At 33.3% G+C, this 22,307-nt stretch overlaps 1 protein-coding gene across 1 annotated transcript; it reads right to left on the bottom strand.

The window, feature by feature from the left end:
• Window positions 1–11,486: 11,486 nt before the first annotated feature.
• On the bottom strand, window positions 11,487–12,516 carry LOC115713741 (basic leucine zipper 43-like). The gene has a single exon (XM_030642221.2). It carries the CDS (start codon window positions 12,440–12,442, stop codon window positions 11,861–11,863), a length of 582 nt encoding a protein of 193 aa, XP_030498081.2. The 5' UTR covers window positions 12,443–12,516; the 3' UTR covers window positions 11,487–11,860.
• Between the last annotated feature and the right edge of the window lie 9,791 nt (window positions 12,517–22,307).

Below are 22,307 nucleotides of genomic sequence, written 5' to 3' on the forward strand. Positions count from 1 at the left end.
TTAAAATAATCAACACCTTTAATAATTCAATTTTTAAATCAAATAAAACTTATTTTACTCCTTAAATATTAAACTTTTTAATAAAATAATTCAATTTAATAACTCCAACTATTCTACTTTCAAAACTCATCAAATTCAAACATCAATTATATAAATAAATATATATTTGAGAGTTAATCACCATTATTTGTACTTTTCAATTTTACTATCGTAAAACTCAAAAATACACCTCAAAAAATAGTATCATGTATGGGAATATCTTCCTACTAGATTAACTAATTATCCATTGATTCTTGTGTATGTAAATGAAGCTTATGGATTATAATGCAAGACTAAGTAAACAAAGTAATTTTGAAACACCCCCTAATATTATTAACAAATCATTTAAGTTACTTAAGTGTCTAAAGTCAACCTAAAATCATGTACAATTTTAATAATTGTGAGATGATGAGGCAAGTTTGAAGAAACTAGAAAGATTCGTTATTAGGATTTATTGTATTTTTATTGTACAAAATATATAAACCATAGCATAATATACAAAAGAAAACACATTCAAATCTTATTATACAAATAGATAATACAACATCAAAATAAAAAATGACAGAACTACTACTACATTATTCTCTGGTCTGTAAATAAATATAAAATCACCTTACTCAGCTACAAATATACATACATGAATTTCCAAGAAAAAATAAAAGAAAAGTGGTCAGAATTTACAGAGGAGAGGCTCATAGTCACATTTGAAAGCAGAGAAGAAAATTGAACCAATTAATGAGATCTTGTGATAATGAGAGAAAGATAAATAATAATGCATTAATGAAAGCATGTGATTTTAGCAATTAGATAGTGATAGAATAAAGCTAGTAGGGTACCAAAAGAGTGATACATGATACAATTCACATGATATATTTATGATCAGTAGTGTGTATATAATAGTTTTAGCTTGCTCAAATCAAATCTAAACATGTGTATCATACCACTAAACTAGCATTAACTCTTCTACTGTCTCTTCGTTTAGATTTAGTATGTTTTTAGTCCTCTTTCAAATACAGATAAAGACTTCTTTTAAGTATGCCATACTTCAGCTGTGAAGACTACACTACAAAGTTTATATTTAACTACAAGTTCTGAAGCTAGACTAAATAAATAGCACAGATCTTGAATGAAAGAAGAAAGTTTTGTACTTGATCAAAGCCAGAAGGCTGGTTACAAATACCCAATTTATTCGAGAAACTTGGAAAACTCCAGTGTAATTTCTACTATAACAATCACAAAATTAGTCCCCAACTAACAATAGACTCCCTCCTCCTATTTATAGAATAGCATAACATGTGAGAATAAAGCTAGTATGGCAAGTCAAGACCAGTTGCTATCAATGTCATCTCTCTAAGCTGTATTTGGAGTTAGCTTGACTGGTTTAGGCTGGTCCCCCATATCGACTTTTAATATTAATTAATTGTCTTAACTTAGCTTGATTGTTTGAATCCAAATTTTCCTAATTAATCAAGTAAACAAAGAGACCACTTTTCCCCTATTTCATAATCTACTCATGAGAATTTAAGTCATGTGCAGTTCAATAAAAAAAAACAAACTTTATTTCTTCTGTTTCTGGAAATTAAGAACTCAAAACCTTTTCTAATTTGAAATACTAAATTTCGACTTAACCTCCATTTCCATAGCCAAAGACAGCAAATCTTTCTATCTAGTTATCATCAATATCAAACACAAAATAACTTCTCACCACAACAGCAACAAAACAGGCCTAATTGGTGCTAGTTTATACATTAAAATTATAAATACAAACACATGTATGACCTCTCTGTCCTTATGCTTCCATTAAGAAACAAAATTTTTCATAAAAGGTCCATAAAAAACAGAGCACAATATAATTTCTGTTACAACCGAGACACCTAATTTCAAAATTTAAATCCGTGCATGGCCAAACAAAGTTCAAGTGTGGAACAATTTTGACATAAAGCCTTGACATCAAAATTGTTGAGGGGAAAGCTAGTAAAAACAATTAATTTTTATGGATATCAGGCCTACTAAACAAAAGAGGAAAGGGCCACTTCGGTGATAATAGCCACAATCATTTGAAACAGACCAACAAACCCAATACTCACTGTTACAAAAATAGTAAGGCAATTCCAAAACAATAGGAAAAAAAAATTGAAGCACATCCAGATAATACTAATGAATCATTACTCTATCTGTTGAATAGATTTAAGTCTCAAATCATCTCTTCTATATTTCTGCAAAAAAAAAAAAAAAAACATAACAAACCCAACTTCAATCTTCACAATTCATCAAAATGGAAAATAGAAACCCGAAAAAGGCAGCTAGAAAGTAATAAAAAAAAACCCTAAGAATGGAGTTGATAACTTTCATCTAACGACAGTCTATACCAATTAGAAACACAATGAAATTTCTTATGAGCTCAAACAGAGACTTAAATTTGCTTGCACTAAATTATAATCAATTCAGAATTCTGAAATCCAATTTTCTATTTCTCTCATTTCGATTAGCAATCCAGTAGAGAAAATTGCATTATTGAACAACAAAAAATGAGATTAAGGAAGAAAGATTCATACGATAGTCGCCAAATCAACCTCTCAAACACCCCTAACCTACACAGAGAGACTGAGAGAGAGAGAGAGAGAGAGAGAGTGAGAGAGAGAGAGAGAGAGAGAGAGAGAGAGAGAGAGAGAGAGAGAGAGAGAACGCAAGAGAAAAAGAGAGGGAAAGAGAGAGACTTACGGAGGTGGGAAAATCGCCGGTTCGAAATCACAGAGAGCTTCAGACCTTCGAAATCGCAAGAGAGAAAGAGAGGGGAAAGAGAGAGACCTTCAAACCTTCAAAATCGCAAGAGAGAAAGAGAGGGAAAGAGAGTTGTTCAGAGAGGGGAAAAAGAGCTCGAAAATGAAAGTGTATTCGACTGTTTGGGGGTAAGTGAACAAAAGGAGAATTTGCGTCATTTTCTCACACTCACAATCTCTTTACCGTCGGTTTTAAAATGCCACACAAAGCTTGAGTGAGCCTTTTAAAATGACGCTAATAATGAACGAATTTTTTTAATTTCTTGACTTTTACCGTCGGTTGGATAATTAGTGACAAACATAGAACCGACACAATTTGTTTATTTTTTGTGACATTTTAAAAATGACGAATATATTGAATATAATACTATTCACGTTGGTCAACGCGATGAACAGTCGCGTTGATCGACGTGAATAGTGGATTTTGTAGTAGTGGATGCTCTGCTACAGAAAGGAATCAAGGGCTAGAGATCTGAACGGAAGGAGTCATTATATTTCGCTGCACCCAATGTAAGATTTTCTTAAACCCTTATGTGTTTATTTCATTGTTTTAGAATTCATATTAGGATGTTAATGAAACATACATGGTAGTAAATCTAGATCCTGGTAAAATATTTCCAACACTAAGGTCTTCCATAGTCACATGGCTCATATGGGTGTTTTATTGTTTGAGAATATTATAATTTAGTGGGAGTTTGTATTTTGTTTGCTTTATGTTTGTTTAAGATATTTATGTATTTAGTTATTTTCTGATCAGAAATAAAGTTTTCAGTTCATTCACTCTATTTTGTTATGTTTAAGTCTGACCTCACTTTGGGACCAATTAGAAATAGACATGTTCGGTTCACAAATCATATAATCTCCATGCTACACTACATCCATGATTGATCTATATCATGTGACTATATTTGTATATGTGACCATTGATGGTAGTCATGATTGATATGAAGAAGACCGCTTTGATCCTATATATATGGGTATAGTTGATGGACGAGATTATTCTGAATACCTTTACATAATAGTTTGAGCTGATAATGTTGTACATTTATAAGGTAACATATGTTGCCCAAGTAGGAGATTGTTATATTAAAATCTTATTGTGGGTACATATGTATAATGTATATGCTACAATAAAGTGTGATACAAAATTAAATGACTAATTATGTTATGAGTATTAAAAGGGTATTAAATTGTCATGAAAATATTTTGTAGATACGTAACATAAGTTAATTTATAATTTGTTTGAGAGCCAAATTATAAATATCCAAAATGCATTCTATAATGAGCTTATAAATAAGTAGTGGTCTCCAGGTATGTATTTTCTCATTCCCCATCAAAGAAAAATATTTTAAAGAAATAGAGTATTTTTAGAAGATCATAAGTGCAATATTCAACAATGACTTCAGGCTAGTGTTTCTAGTCATCTCGTTATCATTTTTTTCTTTTTTAATTTAGCAAAAATTTTATAAAATATGATTTAAGGTTTTTTATATTAAAATGTGGTTATTTATATTTTTGGAGGATTTTATAACACTAACAGTTTTATATATAGTAAATAAAATAGAATAGAATCTGTCATTTTAGGCTTTGTATCCATCGTATTCATGTTTCAACACTTAACACTCTACCTCTTATTTTTATTAAGTGCCATTGTTTGATAAGAAGTTTGTTTAAATATATAAATAATAATTAACATAACAATTTAATATAGTAAATCATTTTTTTTTTGTTTGCTAAGAAACTACAGTACTAGATCATTTGGCTGAATGGATTAAAGTTATAATAATCATTATAATATTAGACTGCTATATATATGCACCATGAATGTTTGTTCGGAACAAGATTAATTAGGGTTATCTTCTCAATTATAAATAAATATATGATCTTAGCACTAGCAAATTCGTCCTCTGATTAATATAGCTAACTTCCTTAATTATTAGGATTATATAGTATATGTTTTCCCGTTTAATGGAAAAAAGAATGAAGATATATACTCATTGATAACGTACAACTAAAAGCAAAGTTCCTAGTCCCAAGGAGAGATGGCCAAAATTGTTTCAAAGAAATTTAATTATAGTCTTAATTATTATTATTAATTTGGCCCCTTTGGTACGTGTACTTGTATTCTTAACTTTTGACCTAAATAATTTAAAAGATGGGACTATACAAACTTATTTTCTTGGAAGCTTTGGTGCAAAAATCATTAATATATAAAGTAAAATATTGAAATCAAAAAGTTATTTTGTCAAGTAGGGTTTAAACAATAGGTAAAATGAGAAAGTGAACCCGCAACTTTGGAAGTATTTAATTAAAAAGAATAACATACGTCATCAACCAAAACACTTGACAATCAGATATAGGAGCAACCAAGCAAGGCCCCAACTGAGACCGGGCTCCTTGGGCCCCATTCATTTCACACGGCCCGTCCATTACTCTCTCTCACTCTCTCTCTCTCTTACAATAAAGCTTGATGGAGTGATGAACTGAGACAGGGGGATTCATGAGAAATTGTGATCATTTATATATAACTTTTCTTACTTGTTTTATCTTATATATATTGACAATTATTATTTTTGAAGAGTGAAGGATGACTCATGCTGGTTAATTATAAACACTACTTATTATTTTTGGAGTGTATATATGAATAATTTGATATTTGATTCAAATATAATTAATATCCAAACCTACCCCCACTTTAGCTAATTAATGAGGGATCCTTCTTTCCATTAGGGATGAAATAGTTATCATATTTAAACATATTATTACCTTAATTATTACCAAAAAGTTTAGGGTTTCATTTACAGGTTTAGTCTAAAATTACTTAGCTAAACATATTGTGATTTGGCACTTATTAATAACACCGAGTCATATATTAATTTTTAAATTTAAATTAATATATAATTATTATATTAATAACAATATATTACGTTAAGTGATATCTGTCTTATAATAGATTTTATTTACTAGTGCATATAAAGAAAGCTTATTTGGTAATGAACTATATTTTATGATGAGGTACGTACGATGCATTGATTGAGGTAGTAATATTTGAAGTTTCAATGAACACCATATTGTAGATTAATAGGCAATTACTAATTATTAGTGGTACACGCGCAATAATTAATTTAAATAAATATATTAATTAGTATATATATGCGGGGAATATCCATGGTGTATTTGAGTTGCGCACTATGTAATTAAGAAAGTTAATACAAGTAATTTTTAATGATATTATAGCATTAAAATACTTACTCTTTCAAATGAAACGTAATTGAAATGGAAGTGACGGGGTAAACATTTTATTATTATAAGGCTGATTTGATTACGTTTTCTATCACAACTAAATATATATTTATATGATACATCACCATCCACCCTCACAAAAATTAATTATTAAAGTTTTCATTATTTTTAAAAATTGGATTTAACGCTTTAAATTTTATCGACTAATATATATATATGATAAAGTTTCCATATTCTTTGTAATTGTATTAAATCAAAACACCAATCAATTTCACTTGATAAAAAGGGCACATATAGTTGTACTTTGGCTAGAGAATATAGATAACGACACATAATAATAATTCACTACCCGTAATGACTTTTATTTCCAAAATATCTGTAAGATATATATATTTTATTTTTGCTAACTATATATGAAAAATTTTATGGAACCATATGTGGTCTAGTGGTAAGAGCAACTCCAAGGAGCCCTCAAATTTGAGGATGCAGTAGTTAATCTTCTCCAAGGTAGCACCATTTTGATGCACAATATGCAGTATTTGCTACAGTGCACTGCATATATGCAGTAGCACTGTAGCAACTGCATCTTTTTTTTTTTTTTATTATTATTAATATTTAATAACTGATTTTTGTTTATATATATATATTGTTTAATATTAAAATATCTTATATTTTATTAATATAATAATAAAATATATTTTTTGGTGTAAATTTTAGTGTTGTGGTTGGAGTAGAAATATTTTTTGATACTAAATTTGGTGATAGTGTAACACCAAATTTAATGTGTCCTTGAAGATGCTCTAAGAACCCATAATTTAAAACATTTACAACTCAGATCACCACGTATGATTTGTTGTAGGCAAAGGTACGTACTAGGTTGTGAGCATTTTTACTTACTTGGGTACGTGTGTGATCCACCTTTTTGGATAATAATAATAACGAAAAAAAAATCCACCACTATTTGGACATATTGTTGAAAAATAATAATAAATTAAATTTAAGCGCAACAAAATAATATTTTTTCGTAACAACAATACTAAAAAAATATCTTTTTTTTTTGTTTAACAACAAAAAAACAACACTCTATGTGTGTGTACAGTCTTGTCTTTGACATGGTGAGAGTATTCCTTTCAATTTGTTGAGTTTTGGTTATCGGTTTAAAGATTGTTATGGCGTCTAGTAGTGCATCGTATCGGGAGGTGGAAGATCAATATGCGATTATTTCAATCGAGGGAGAGAATGATGGGACACTGGGTATTGATTTTTTTGTTCCAGATGATCAAGTTTTGAATGATGTACTATGTATTGTGGGTCGGTTTTTAACTGGAAGAGCCATTGACTTCGAAGCTATGCGATATGTTATGGCCTCTTTGTGGCAGCCAAGTAAGGAGGTTTATGTCAATGAGATTGACACCAACAGTTATCTATTTCAATTTTTCCATGAAATTAATTTAGAAAGGGTGGTGGAAGGAAGCCCTTGGACATTCAATAGAATTCAGTTTGTTTTTTCAGAGGTTAAGGGGAGATGATCCGAAGAGAGTAGTGCTTAATCATCTCGACATATGGGTGAAAATCCATGGTCTCCAACCGGGGTTTAAATCTGCTAGTGTTGTGGAAAATTTGGGTAACTTTATTGGTACGTACGTTAAGGCGAACCCTAAGAATTTTCAGAATGTGTGGAGAGACTATATGCGAGTTCGGGTTACTTTGGATATCACTGTACCTTTGAAAAGGCGTAGGAAGCTTTGTAGGACTGCAATAGAGGATGGTTTCTGGGCAGAGTTCAAATATGAATACATTCGTACGTTTTGTTTTATCTGTGGTATAATAGGTCACTCTGAGTAATTTTGTCCAACACTTTTTGATACACCAGCCGAGAAGATAGTGAAGCCTTATGGTGTTTGGATGAGGGCTCAACCACGAAGAAAAAATAACTTGGTGGGCTGTCAGTGGCTGCGTGATGGTAATGAGACAGATGATATGTTTGCCGGCCGATTCACTGGTGGTGCTGCGACTGCTCTGGGGGTGTTACAGCAGCAACCGTTAATTGAGGAGGTTGTTGGAGGAAATCGTAATAATTCAGTCCTGAATAAGGGGGGAAATATTTTCAGTATAATTCTCCTAATGTTGTGGAAAAAAAATGGGATATCATGTTCCTGTTAACCATAGTGGGAATGAGATTAATGCCCACGATACTGATATTGACGATCCAAATGATGCTATCATCATGTTGGATTCTAAAAGGCGGCGTACAAGGGATGGGGTGTTGACTGGTCAACAAGACTTGGACCAATATTTGGTGGGTCATTTATATTCTATTGGGCCATGTAAAGACCCAATTGATAAGGATAATAGTAATATGAAGGTTCATGTGGCAAAAATTAATCAAGAATTGGGCTAAAAAATGGGCCTTTGGTGGGTGTTGGGATCCAGGCCCACCGCCCATTATGAGTATTATTAGATGGACTTGCCGTGGGTTTGGGAACCCATGGGTTTATCAATTCCTTGTGGATCTTATCATCCAAAAGAGGCCCAATTTTCTGTTTTTGTGTGAAACTCTCTGTCGAAAAGGTAAGTTGGAAAAGCTACGGGTTGCTGTGGGGTTTGATGGTTTGTATTCTGTTGATGCGAGAGGACACAGTGGTGGGGTGGCCATGCTTTGGCATAATAACGAGGATGTGCAGCTGCTTAGCTATTCTTTTCACCACATTGATATTCAGATTTCGGAAGTTGCTTCTTCTCCTTGGAGATTAACGGGTCTTTATGGAGAGCCTAATAGAGCTGTTCGACATAAAACATGGGACTTATTGAGATCGTTAAAGTCAGAATCTTCTCTTCCTTGGTGTATCATTGGAGACTTAAACAACACTACTAGCCATGCCGATAAAAGAGGAGGAAATAAATACCCACAGTTGTTGGTGGACGGATTCAATCAAGCTCTATATGACTGTGATCTTGTTGATATGGAGCTAATCGGGTATCCTTACACTTGGGAGCGTGGGAGAGGCATTGATTCATGGATTGAAATTCGTCTTGACCGAGCTCTTGTTTGCTCCAATTAGTTCCAGAGGTTTCGTACGGCTCAACTTTGTAATCTGGAAGTCTCTACTTTAGATCATTGCTCGTTGCTTCTTGAACCGACTGTGCGTACTGTCACGGTGCTATTTTGCCAATTCCGTTTTGAAAATGCATGGCTTCGTGAACCGTTGTGCCGCCAAGTTTTTAAAGATAGTTGGGACCTTTGTGAAGGTCGACATGTTATGAAGAAAATCTCTTACTGTGGGGAATCTCTTCAAGCGTGGGGGCGAGATTTTACAGGCAACTTTAAGCAAAGAATTAACCATTGCAAGCAAAAAATCCAGTATTAGAAGAAGCGGCGTGATGCTATCTCCATAAGAGAGAGGGGACATTAATAATGAATTGGAAATTTTGTTTTATCCTATAAGATACTGAAATAAATAGACAATTAAGCTTAATAAGGTTAACTTTTATTTTATTGTATTGAAAGATAATAATAAAAAAATAGCTATATATAGTATATACATTACTTTTTCATTGACATCTATCTATCTTAATACTACTAATAGTATATTAATATTTATTTAAAAAAGTAGTTAACTCCAATAGAGTCAAATAATAGTGTTTATCCTATTGGAAATTAATGTCAATCAAGAAAGCTTAGATTTTTCCAAGGTTGTTTTTGGAAGATCTTTTTCAAACAAGGCAGTCAACTTCTATAATTGATATAAATAGAAATGGATCAAATTATAGTTTCATTATATATATGGTAGGATTTAATAAGTTCATTGCTTTTTACAAAATTACATACTAAAATTTATTTTAGATGATAGGGTCTTAGTGAGGGATGATGACTTTAAGAAGGTTATGAAGTAGAGTGCTATAATTCAGTTGCTACTAGCCAAAGGGTAATCCCTTTGACTAGTTCTAATATTTTTTAGTGGGGTTCTGGTTGCTTAGTTCTTGTTGTTTGGTAGATTCTGGTCAATTTGATAATTTTCTAATAAAAGTTTTATTCTGGTTTTCTGCTTTTTTCAGGTGTATTTCAAAGAGTTAGAAGCGGTGTTTGAAGATGTTATAGTTTTATTTTCTAAATTTTCGGGGGCAGTTTTGTCTTATGTGGCTCGCTTTGGATATTTAGCGGCCCATGGTTTGGCAAAGCATATATTCTGCGGTTAGACGATGAGCTATCCTAGTTCAAGGAGGTTCCAGCGTCGCTGGCAGACGTCTGCGTCGTAAATTCATGAGTGATTCTAATCACTTTGTCAAAAAAAAAATAAAATAAAATATTAATGGTACCTAATACTATTTTAAGATATATTTATTATTCGTGCAATTTTAACCTATTTACTTTAATAATTATTATAAAAAAAAAAATTTAACCACTCATAATAAAGCACTTTACGGTGATATAGTGAACATGTTATAACTAACAACAAGCACACTAATTATTAATAGCAATGTAGCATTCTATAAATAATTAATATTAAAAAAAAGTAAGATTAGATATTAAATTAGAACAGTTGCCATATAGCATTTTATCATGACTTATTTATCTTTAGAATTAGATTATTTTGGATAGAGAAAAATAACAGTTGGTGAGTGAAACTGAAATGTCATTGGTCGTTGAATATATTAGATATATTAAGGTGTCTAAAAATACAAATGTGGCGAAGTTAGTTTTTATGTTATTTATTAAATTAAAATATATAAATATAAATTTAATATTAAATTATACTAATAATAATATATCATCTTTTATTACTATACTTAAATATCCCTTAACATTTCTTTATTTTTAAGTGCAAATTAAGACGGGTGAATCATACATACGTCATGGACAAACTAAATAAATAATATTTGCTTAAGTATAGTTAATTTGGCTAATCATTGTGTTTGTGGCATGTCAATTTTAAATATTATATATATAATAAATTAAAATTAAAATACGTATAGGTATAATGTATATGCACTGACAACGTTGTCCCTGGCAAAAGTGGATTAAACGGTCTCTAGCCAGGGGTATTTTTGTATTTTAATCCGCTTCTGAAGTAACTAGTGTTCTATTAATCATCGCCAACATGATCTTAATTTATATATATAAGCTAATTAGAGGAAGGCAAACCCTTGAGAGCACTAATATGAAGCATGGAAATGTTTGGCCACCATATCAAATCCTCATTAGTTTAAGTGCTTTTGATCAGACTGCCAATATTATGTTTTTTAAGTGGCTAATTAATCAGATTATAACTTCCGCATATATTACTAAAGTGGAGCTTATATAATTAATGAAACGACTAATGCATATCTATAATATATATGGTATTTGTAATAGAAAAATATATAAATAAAAAAAAGAGAGAGATAGATCAGAAGAAGAAGAAGAAGAATGGGAGCTTTAAAACATGACCAAACAAGAACATGCTAACTATATAGCTAAATTATATATAGATCGACTAAATATTTTTACACAACATTAATATGAGAGAACCTCTTTTTGTTGTAAACCACAAAAATGACCAAAATCTACCCACCACCACCATTCTCTTTAAACATATTTTAATAATAATAATAATAATATCTATATATATAATTTACAAAATTATAGACTGCCCTACGTGTTCTCTTCTTCCATTTTTTTTTTTCATATATTAAATAATTTAATGGTTATTTTTTACGAGGGTTGATTTTAATAATTTAAGTGATAATTAACGATGAAGTTGGTTCTTCTGACTAATATAATGACATTAATTATTGCATGGGCGTTATTTAGGTGATTGTTATGAGAACTGTTGGAGTTGCCGATAAAGCAATATTTCGCGTATGTCGTACAACTTCTGCCGCAGCGTCGCGTGTTCGGACCGGAGCTGACCGTTTTCGGTTCGAACCAACTGTAAATGGTACAAAACGAACCGTAACCGGTTCGTTACTTCCCGGTTTTCGACTCTAAGCCGGTTCACTTCGTTCCTTAGATTTTCTAAGTGCTTTTGTTTACGCATCCGTGACCTCCTCGCCGATTCCCGGTTCGATATCATCCGCCTCCGTTTACGCTCCTCCACCACGGAAACCGGCCGGTCCAGACATTCTAAAGAACGTTTGGGATTTGACCGGTTACTGTTCGGGTCGTCCGAACCGGACCCTGACCCGGAACCGGACATGATGGGTTTTGGCGATTGGGGCAGATTATCCCCTGAACCGGGCGAGTTGGACGTGTATTCGGGCGGTTCGGGAGTTGGGATGGTAGTCGTCGGCAAAAGATCAAGGTAATAATCCCAGGGTGTGAATCCTCCGTCGAAGGACGGAAATGGGTTTCCTAGAATTGAGTCGGAGGAAGGAAACATGGGTGGAAAAGTTGAAATCATGGTTAAAACTATACTATACTAAGTAGCTTCTTTACTTAACCAGAGTTTCTGTAATAAGTATAGGGAGAGAGAGAAGTTGGGGAAAAGGGACTAAGTTCAGCCCAAGGGCCTCGTATTTATGGTCAATGATCACGGTACCAATTTAGTAATTAGTATTCTATGCAAGGGGCATTTTCGTCATAAACCGTATGTGTATATAAACCTGTATAAGTACATATCATAGCTTTTGAGTCAGGTGGCACTATAGTAGGGTCCACATGAAGCGAGTTTACTTTTAAAAGCAGTGTGACATATTGTATATGGGTCCCTCTTCTTAAAGATTGAGATTTTATGTTTTTAAGCTTAGTCATGAAGAAACAAAATCGGCTGGGAGCCACTATATACACGTGTCCTCTTTTGGTACGAAGTTCATGAATGTAGCCAATAGTATGGGAGCATGATGACGTGGAACCACGTGTATGGCTCGGCTAAGACAGTGTAGCTGTAGCCGAGCCGTTTAGCCCGTAGACATGACAAAAGTCATTGCCAGCGACCAGCACCAACTAGGTTCGTGATTGACCGATGTGGGATTAACTAATAGGTTAGTACTAATATGGATTGATTCTCAATTAATATAGCTGTGAAAATTCTGAGTTACTCTACAGATGACGTCTTGGGTGGCTTTTGTTTAATTATTTGCTAATCAGATCTTTTTCGTGGTAAAAAATTCTAGTACCCAAATAGGCAATTTATACCCCTCAATTTTAGAGAGATAATTAATATAATATAACAAAGAAAGTGATTATCATAAGACTGTTTTTTGGTGATCCAAAGTAATAATATACATACTTTCCCATGAAAATCCCCAACCTCAAAATTTCTATAGCACTAGGGAATCTATGTAGCTCGCTATAGAACCATCATGGGCTACATAGAAAAGAGAGAGAGAGAGAAAGAGAGAAAGCTGTCAAGGAAGGAAATAGAAATTAAAAAAAAAATAGTGAAATTAGAGGCAAAAGCAGAAAATAACTTAAGCCAAAGATGGATAGCATGAGGCCGACACTTGAAAAAGTATTCAAGCTCTAGACATGAACCAGAATTTAGAGTACATGGGCAAAAGAAAAACCCCACATTTTTTTAATGGTTTATATTGTCTAGTTCACGATCCAAATTCCATATCGTACAAAATGTTACAGCTTTGTTCTTTTTTTAATGTATTAATGTATAGTTTATTGGCTGAATATTCTTCGGTTAAGTTCCTTAACGGCAAAGCAGCCCACGACCACTATATACTATTCACAGTTAGATTAGCAAATTAAAGAGAAAAGAAGATAGAAAAACAATTGAAATAATTAATATGCAAAAGATAGTACTTTGAGAGTAGGCCTTCTTGTGTAACATGTTTATTGTATATAAGATAAGCTAATTATAACCTCATTTGTGGAAGATGTTTCTTCTTATATCCCAACCTACTTAATCCTACGTTTTTGTTAGTTTACTAATTCTTTCTAAAGTTTAAAACTATTAAGAGATTCGAGAAATACTTAAAGTTTTCAAGCCAAAACTATAGGAATTTTAAAATTGAACGACCTAGCTAAGTACTTTTGCTTTAATGCCGTCCTACGGTCTAATTACAAATTCTGACTTTAGTTTTAACTTTTATTATTCAATGATCGTATAATTAATCTAAAATTATTAATTACTTTAAAAATTAGTTCTATTTTTCTCAAAAGGAATTTTCTCCTGTAAAATATTGAATCTCTAAAAATTCCGTGCATGCATGCATGTTGTTAACTAATTAATCCTAAACTCCAAGTATGTCAGATAATTAAATCTATGAATATATATGGATTATTGAGATATATATTGAAAACTACTATACATAATTTGTAAAGTAAAATGTAATATAATGGATCTAAATGCTTTTTAATTAATAATTTCCACTAATAGAGTACATTAGGAGAAGAGATTAGGATAATGAAAAGTGACTACATAAAAGAGGAGACATTGTAACCAAAAAGAGATTTGGCGACACTACTTTTTTGTTGCTTTGGAATGGCGTGCATGCTAGTGCCTGCTGGGGAATAAGAACTTGTTCTTGACCATGCCCATGAATCACATATGGCTAAAAAAATACATATCCAAATCTTTACATATTGAGCTATTTATACATATATTATACAAATTTTTATATAAATTGTATGTATATATGTGTCGTATTTGTGGATGAAAGTGATGGACATCAAAGAAAAAAGACAAAAAAAAAAAAAAACAAAAACAAAAATAATTTGGCCAACCTAGGATAACTGTACACATAGGTACGCACTAAGGTAATTAGCTATATATATGTATATTGTTGAAAAGAATGCATGTGGTTTATCGAGTTATGTATGGAACATGAATTATCGTTTTCAAGCAGCCTAATTAGTATCTATTAAGTCTTGCTTTGGCTTTTTTTCTTTCCCTGTGTTTGATCAGCTAGAATATATATGTGGCACCATTCAAAACATGGTGTCAGTACAAATGATTGGTTTGTGTTTTTTTTTTGGTGCCCCTTTAAAAAGTTTTAGCACTTGTTGGAACTGAATTTTGTGTGTATGCTTTTAAACAGGTAATTAAAGCCCAATTTTTGGGTCAAATTTACCAGGCCTCAGATGTACCAGGCAATTCTTTTTTAAAAAAAAAAAAAAAGTTAAAATTGAAAGGAGCAGAACTAATAAGAACATGGACAAAAGTAAATAAATGGTTCAAATAAAAAAAGTTTAAATAAATGGTGAGTCATCAAGACTCATTTCAAAGCAGATTGTTGTGTACTGGAAAAACCATGTCTACCCGTGTTCTTCTTGTAGAGGGATTACACAATTATTAAAAGAGACTCTTACATAATCTTTCAAAAAAAAAAAAAAAGACTATTACAATAAAGTACACAAACTCAAGATATACCAAATAAATGATGAAATACATAAAATCAGGATGAGATATGTAGGAAATTCAAAACGCCCTCCATATACCACCTCCTCTTCCTCTTGTTCACACCCTCCACCACGGTTGAATGTTAAAATACCCTCCATTACCACATGCCCTCCATTAATGACCACCTCCTCTTCCTCTTATTCGCCCTACATCACAGTTGGAAAAATTTCCACTGTTGTTGTACCCATAAAATGAGTCTGAATGTGAGCCTCAGCCTTGGTGTGATGATGGATGTTTTTGCACAAAGTTTGAGAAAGAGAAATATTTAACAGTTTAGTAGTGCCTCAAAGAGTATTGTCTCTCCATGTTTTTGCAAGTATAATTATCATTTACAAGTAACAGATTATCATAAGAGTAAGGTCGATTCCATAAGCACTCACTACCAGAAATGAAACTTTTTAACTTTTTAAGTTTAACAAAAATAATAATAAAAAAAGGATAAATGATATATTGAGACATTTTATCTTACTTTTAAATTTAGTGCATCAAATATGAAATTTTTTTAGACAAGGGCTCTGTTTGTTAGAACGTTAAAAAAAATATCAAAAGTAAAAAATGACTTCAAGACTCAATTTATATTGGTTAGCGAAACGGCCCTCAGGGTTTTAGTGAAACCCTTTTATCTTTGTTTTTAGTAAAAACCCGGAATAAAGGGTTTCACTTAAAGCCCTTTTACCCAGCTATAATGTCTCATTTACGATCAATACCCTCAACCCCTACTCTTCTCTTCTCAAATCCTTTACCCCAATATGCTCCATCTTTCAACTCAAAGCACACTCAGCCGACGATTCAGGTATTTTTTTTCATTATTATTTTCAACTCATTTGCATTTTAAATATTTCATCATTTTTCAATTTAAGGTTTATTCCTACTATTTTTTGTGGGTTTATATTTTTTTCTGCTTGTTTTGTTTTATTTTTCTTTTTGTTAAATATGTCTTTTAGTTTAGGGAATATTGATTAGATATCTATAGACTGAAAATTTGGACTAGATTTCTAAGCCACACCCACTCGCTAGTTTAGCAAGAATACAAAAGTAGTTAAGTAATTATAAGAGAGACAACAAACTTATAGTATTTCACTCTCTGTATCGTGACAATAATAGAGTTACGCCTACTTCGAGTTTTTATTTCTCACAAGATGGTATTACAGAAAAGACTAAGTGCCAGAAACTCCAATTTCTAGAGAGAGAAGCCCTGACCTTGTGGATAATTTTCTGAAAGTAAGAATTGAGCTTGGGGAGCTCTCCTTTTATAGGTGAAGAAGGCCCATAAAAATAGAGAAAAATACAAATTAGATATTTTTGACCGTAGATGATGATCTAACAGTGAAAATTAGCTCTTGGTGGTGATGACCATTTTTCAGAGCCCGACGGGACCCGCTGCGGGTCACTCAGAGCTTATTTTTGTAACTCCCTTGGGAGTGAATTTTGGTGCTGATAGCTTTAGAATTGCGATTTAAGTGTGGGATATGACTTGATAGATAATTGAATTAGCTTCTAAACGCAAGTTGAATCACGTCAATCAGATTAATATTGAGTGAGTTATGGCTATTTTACTGAAAAGAATTCATGACCCAACATCCAGGTTGACATCTAGCGCCCATGTTGACATTCCAGTGCCCAAGTTGACATATGACGTCAACCTGGATGTTGGGTAAGTGTAGAACGTCTAAGGGATGTACTTTAAGATTCTTAATTTATATTTTGACATCACTCAGTCTGTTCTATGTTCTGGCGAAGCTGGTCACCGATTCTCGGAGATGTTGCTGTTCTGCGGAAATGATAGACTCGAAACTCTCATTTCTGAGTGAGTTCCTTATGTTGGAAATGAGAAATGCGAAGTTGTATATTTGAATTCTCTGACTTCATGAATCTTAGAATTGTGAAAAAATAGATGGACGACCATAATAAAATTAGAATTGGATAAGCAAAACCCAGCACACCAGGCCATTTGTCAAAAAAGACGTTGGGCACTCATTCCCGAGCTCTTGGAATTTTGTTTTGATACTTCCAAGATTCTTGAACTTGAGCATGAGGTCTCCTACCCCTTTTTTGACCATTCCAAATTCATTGGTCAAATTAGATTTGACATTTGAGCAATCGAAGGCAGCGCCCTCAAACTGGGCACTGGGCCATATTTTCAGGGGCTTGGATTTATGGTTTTCTCCCAGAGTATTCTTGAATATTCATTATATCTGATGATAGAAAAAAAATGCCTAGAGCACTCTTTGGTGAACTTGATTGGAAATAGCTTAGTTTGACAATATGTCAACTTGGGCGCTGGTCCTAGTTATGGCCTTTGGAAGTTCCGTTTGGTTCCCAAAAATAGTTGAATCTCAATATTTTTTGAGAATAAAGAAGATGCTCGAAAGAGTTCTCGAAAAACATCATCAAAATTGCCCCAGGTTGACATTTCAACCTAGGCGCTAGGCCTTGCTTCTAGCACCCAAGAAGTGTTGTTTCTTCCCCAAAAAGACATATTTCCCCTTTTTTTGATGAAGATGAAGAAGATGAAAAAGTTGGATATCGTCGATCTGATACCTGGAAGGCACCCAGATTGAAAAATCGTCAACCTGGGCGCTGGGTTGCTCACTTCGTTGAGGCCCTGGCTGCTCAAAAACAATGTTGTTCTATTTCTGACTCTGATGCTCCAAATATATATATGTGGTATGTCTAGTTGATGACTCAATGCAAGTTTTGATCCATTTTCACTAAGACAATCCCAAAAACTAAAACCCTAGTTAGGAATGTCAACTTAAGCGCAAGGTGAAACCATAGGTGCTCAAGTTTGCTTCCGGGTTACAAGTTCATTTGATTAGATTACTCGATGTCTTCATGGTATAGAATACTGAAAAATAGTGAGTTAGATTAAAGTTATTGAAGTCTAAACTTCCATCTCGAAGCTCCCGAAGTCGACCTGGGTGCAAAGCTAGGGTTCCCTCCCAGGTCGGCTGCTACGAGTCGGGTCTACTCAACTCTGTGATGCCATCCTTCTAATCACGTATCAAACAATGATATCCATGTCACCAAGGAAATTTTTCGGGTTAACTTTTTTTCCCCCCAAGTCAACTTTACACTTGTGTGGAGTTGACTTGATGACGTGAACCAAGCCTGTTTCGCTTGAAATTACAAGATGGGCATCAATTTTGATATTCTCTGGCAATTGTTTATCATTCTGTAAGCATTACCAATTGAATTAGGACTTTGAACTCTCTTGATTAGTCCTTGGGAATTTTAAAAATTAATTAACAAAAAAAAAAGGAAAAACCTATCATTTTTTTTCACATATCTTTTACCTTTTTCTTTGAAAATTTTAAATTTTCTTATTTTTGTCATGGAATTAGGATTAATTGGATATGAATCTTAATCCTAGTTGTAAATTCCATTCAAAATTAGAAAGAGAAAGAAGAAGAGAAAAGACTTGTGATTTTTCGCTTATCATTTATCTTTTTCTTTTAAATCTCTAATTTATCCTTAATCTTAATAGCATTAGGAATTAGTGTTACCTTTTAAATTTGGATTCTTATTCCTATTTCTATTGGAATTTTGAATTCTACTTAAAAGGAGAAGGGAAAAGATATAATATCTTTTACTTGTCATTTACCTTTTCCTTTAAAGTTTTAAATTTACCACAAACATTAGCTTTAGTATTAGGAGATTGAACACTCACCTATAAATAAGAAAGTTATCAATGAAAATTTTCACACTTTCTCATTCCATCCCACATGCTCAAGCCTTTGGAAAGCCTCTTAAAATTTCTTCATGCCCTCAAGTTTTCTTCATCTCAAGGTAGAAAAGATTTTTTTTCTTTTTTTTGGTGCAATTTTTTTTTTGAGAGATTTCTTCTTCTCCTCCTTTGCTGATCTTAATCCAATGATTTTCAGACTCCCAAAAACCTTTGTATTTTTTTTTCTAAGACCTCTAAAATTCCAAAACAATTTTCTAGTGAATTAAAAATTTCCTCCAAAATTGCTTAATTTTTTTTCACAATCCAATCAGAATTTTCTTGGATTGTAAGTAACTTGTATTGTTGAGATTTCATGGCAATGATGAAGAGAATTAGAAGGTTTACTGATGAGTATGACCCCCATGTGTCTCAGTTCATTAGAACTAAGCGAAGTGTGCCTAAGTCTAAGAATTTAGACAAGGCGCATGGTGGGAAGGTGATGGAAATTGAGCTTCTTAAAGCTGCCATTGAGAATGATGATTTGAGAGATCAATCTTTCAGGCTAAGACCTCTTGTGTTTAGCACTCTTACAGAACATCAAGGTAGCGCCCTAGATAATTAGGCACGCCACCCAAGATACTTATAAAACCCTAATCCCCTAAACGAGATTACTAATAGAATTAGCCCAAAATTTAAATTTTTATAACAATAGGAATGAAAATAAACTTGTAATACTTTAAACTTTATAAACTAAAAGTTACAGCAGTTGGGATCCCAAAAACATTTACAAAATAATATTACAAGTCCTTTTCTTTCAGCCGGTCTAAGCGGCAAAACAGAGTCTCAAAAGCACAACACTGGTAGACCCTCAACCTGCTTGGTCTGATATGGCCCAGACATGTACATTCTTCGCCCAACTCCTGCACTCATGGCTGATCAACAGCAGTCTTACCCAATCCTGCATAGTAGAGCACCCGTGAGCCAAGCCCAGCAAGACAGTATAAAATATATCGATAATATGCTCATCATATAATATAAAAACAGTAATGCCATTCAAATCTGTCTGTGTGACTTAAACCTGCATGTTAGGCTCACATGCCTATTTATGTTTACGTGACGTAAACCTACATGTTGCTCTCACACGTCTATTTATGTTTACGTGGTGTAGACCTACGTGTTGCTCTCACACGTTTATATACAATAAGGCTTTAGAATGGTTCATGTAGGTTATGGTTACCGAGTCCAACCCGATTATGCCTTGAGTGCATAATCCTTAAATCTCATTACACTTAACATGGCATGGCATTTACACACATATATCACTAGGGTAATAACCCTATTCTATTAAACCGCTCATATTAGGGTAATAAACCTAGTCCTGGTTACTATATATTCATACATATCATTTTCAATATAAGCGCCATTGCGCATACTCTACGTGCTAACTACTCTCTTACCTGTTGTCCAACAATAGAAGAGATTCCAAATCCCTGGGTGCTCCTGATCAGGTGTCGGTAATCCTAGTCACACAATTTGGGATTTTCATAAATAGGGTTAATCCCTGATTTCAAACTCGTCAAATATATTCATGGAATTTAAAACTCAGATAATCTCATAGAGCTCGGAACGAGCTTTCCAACGCTATATAGAACTCCCAAATCGGAGTTCGAAATCAAAAGATATGCATTTTCAAAGTTTGAACTCAAAACTGCCCATAAACTCGAGGGCGGGTCGCGGCATGCCCAAGCCATGTCGCGACACCTGAGGCAAAATCCCAAGTTCAACCAACAGGGGCGGGCCGCGGCATGGTCTGGGTTGAAAACCCAAAAATCAGCCACCTTCAAACATGATTTTCAACAACAATTCAACACCAAATTACTCCAAAACTTGATCAAACTTTCAAATTACCAAATAAAGTTGCTAGCAAACATTATAGGATTAAAATATACAACTCAAGCATTAAATTCCAATATTAAACTACCAAAATTAGATTGCACAAATAACCCAAAAATCAAGCTTCAACTAAGCAAACTTCAAGCTCTTGAACTTGAGCTTCAACTTACTCAATTCAATCAATTTTCCAGCAGCAAACACCTTAAGAACACAAGGTTTCAAGCTATAAAATACTCTATCCTTTTACTCCAAGCTCAACAACATAAATCCCCACCAATCCATGCAATTCCATAATCAATATACCAAGATTAAAATCCAAAACCATGAACATGCAACTTCAGAAACACAACAACACAAAACATGCTTTTCAACAAATAAAAACTAGCAAGAACTTCAACAATAAATTTCAAATAAACTCATCTAGAAACTACCTCAATTCGAAGCTTAAAATCCTTCCAATTCAAAGCTCCAAAATCAAGCAATTTTCTCCAAAATCAACAATTCACAAAAGAATAGGGTTGGAGAGAGAGAGGGACCGAGTTGGAGGGGAACACACCAGAATTTTTTATCTCCTTTTCCAAAAATTAACTTCTTTTGGTTAAATGTAAAATATGGGTCAAAAGACCAAAATGCCCCTATGGCCAATGCATACATAACCACACACACAAGGATATTTATGTCAATTCATGCATATCAAACCTCAAATAAAATTTTAGATTATCACCAATAAATAAAATGCCAAATAATTCTAATCCAAATTGTATTTCGGGCCCGAACCCGGTTCGGCCCGAGATACCCGGTTGTGACTATACTGCGCCAACCTGTAAGAACACACCTGAAAAAACAACACAGGCACATTATATAATAATATAGTTCTATTAAGCATGTAATTAAATTAATTTCATCATTTTACCCTTCTCGGGTCATAATTACTAAAATACCCATGGTTCACCAACGGGGTCTTACCATGTTATAAATCATATTAATTCACATATATTGAACTATATAATAATATAATTCTTCAATTATTCGTAATTATCTGATTAGGGTTTTGCTAATCCATTTCTTAATTCTAGGGTATTACAATTACCCCTCCTTATAGAAATTTCGTCCCGAAATTTACCTGAACAACTGCGAATATTTCTGCTGCATATCCGTCTCGAGTTCACAGGTTGCCTCTTCCACTCTACTGTTCCTCCACAATACTTTCACCAGTGCCACTGTCTTGCTTCTCAAGACTTTCTCTCTTCTATCGAGTACAGCTGCCAACGCTGGGGGCATAGCCAACCTATATGATATATGCCGTATCCTCTCAAGGATTTCAAAAGGTCCAATGAACCTCGGGCTAAGTTT

Source organism: Cannabis sativa, chromosome 4 (assembly GCF_029168945.1).
Source record: "Cannabis sativa cultivar Pink pepper isolate KNU-18-1 chromosome 4, ASM2916894v1, whole genome shotgun sequence".
NCBI classification, from domain to species: Eukaryota; Viridiplantae; Streptophyta; class Magnoliopsida; order Rosales; family Cannabaceae; genus Cannabis; species Cannabis sativa.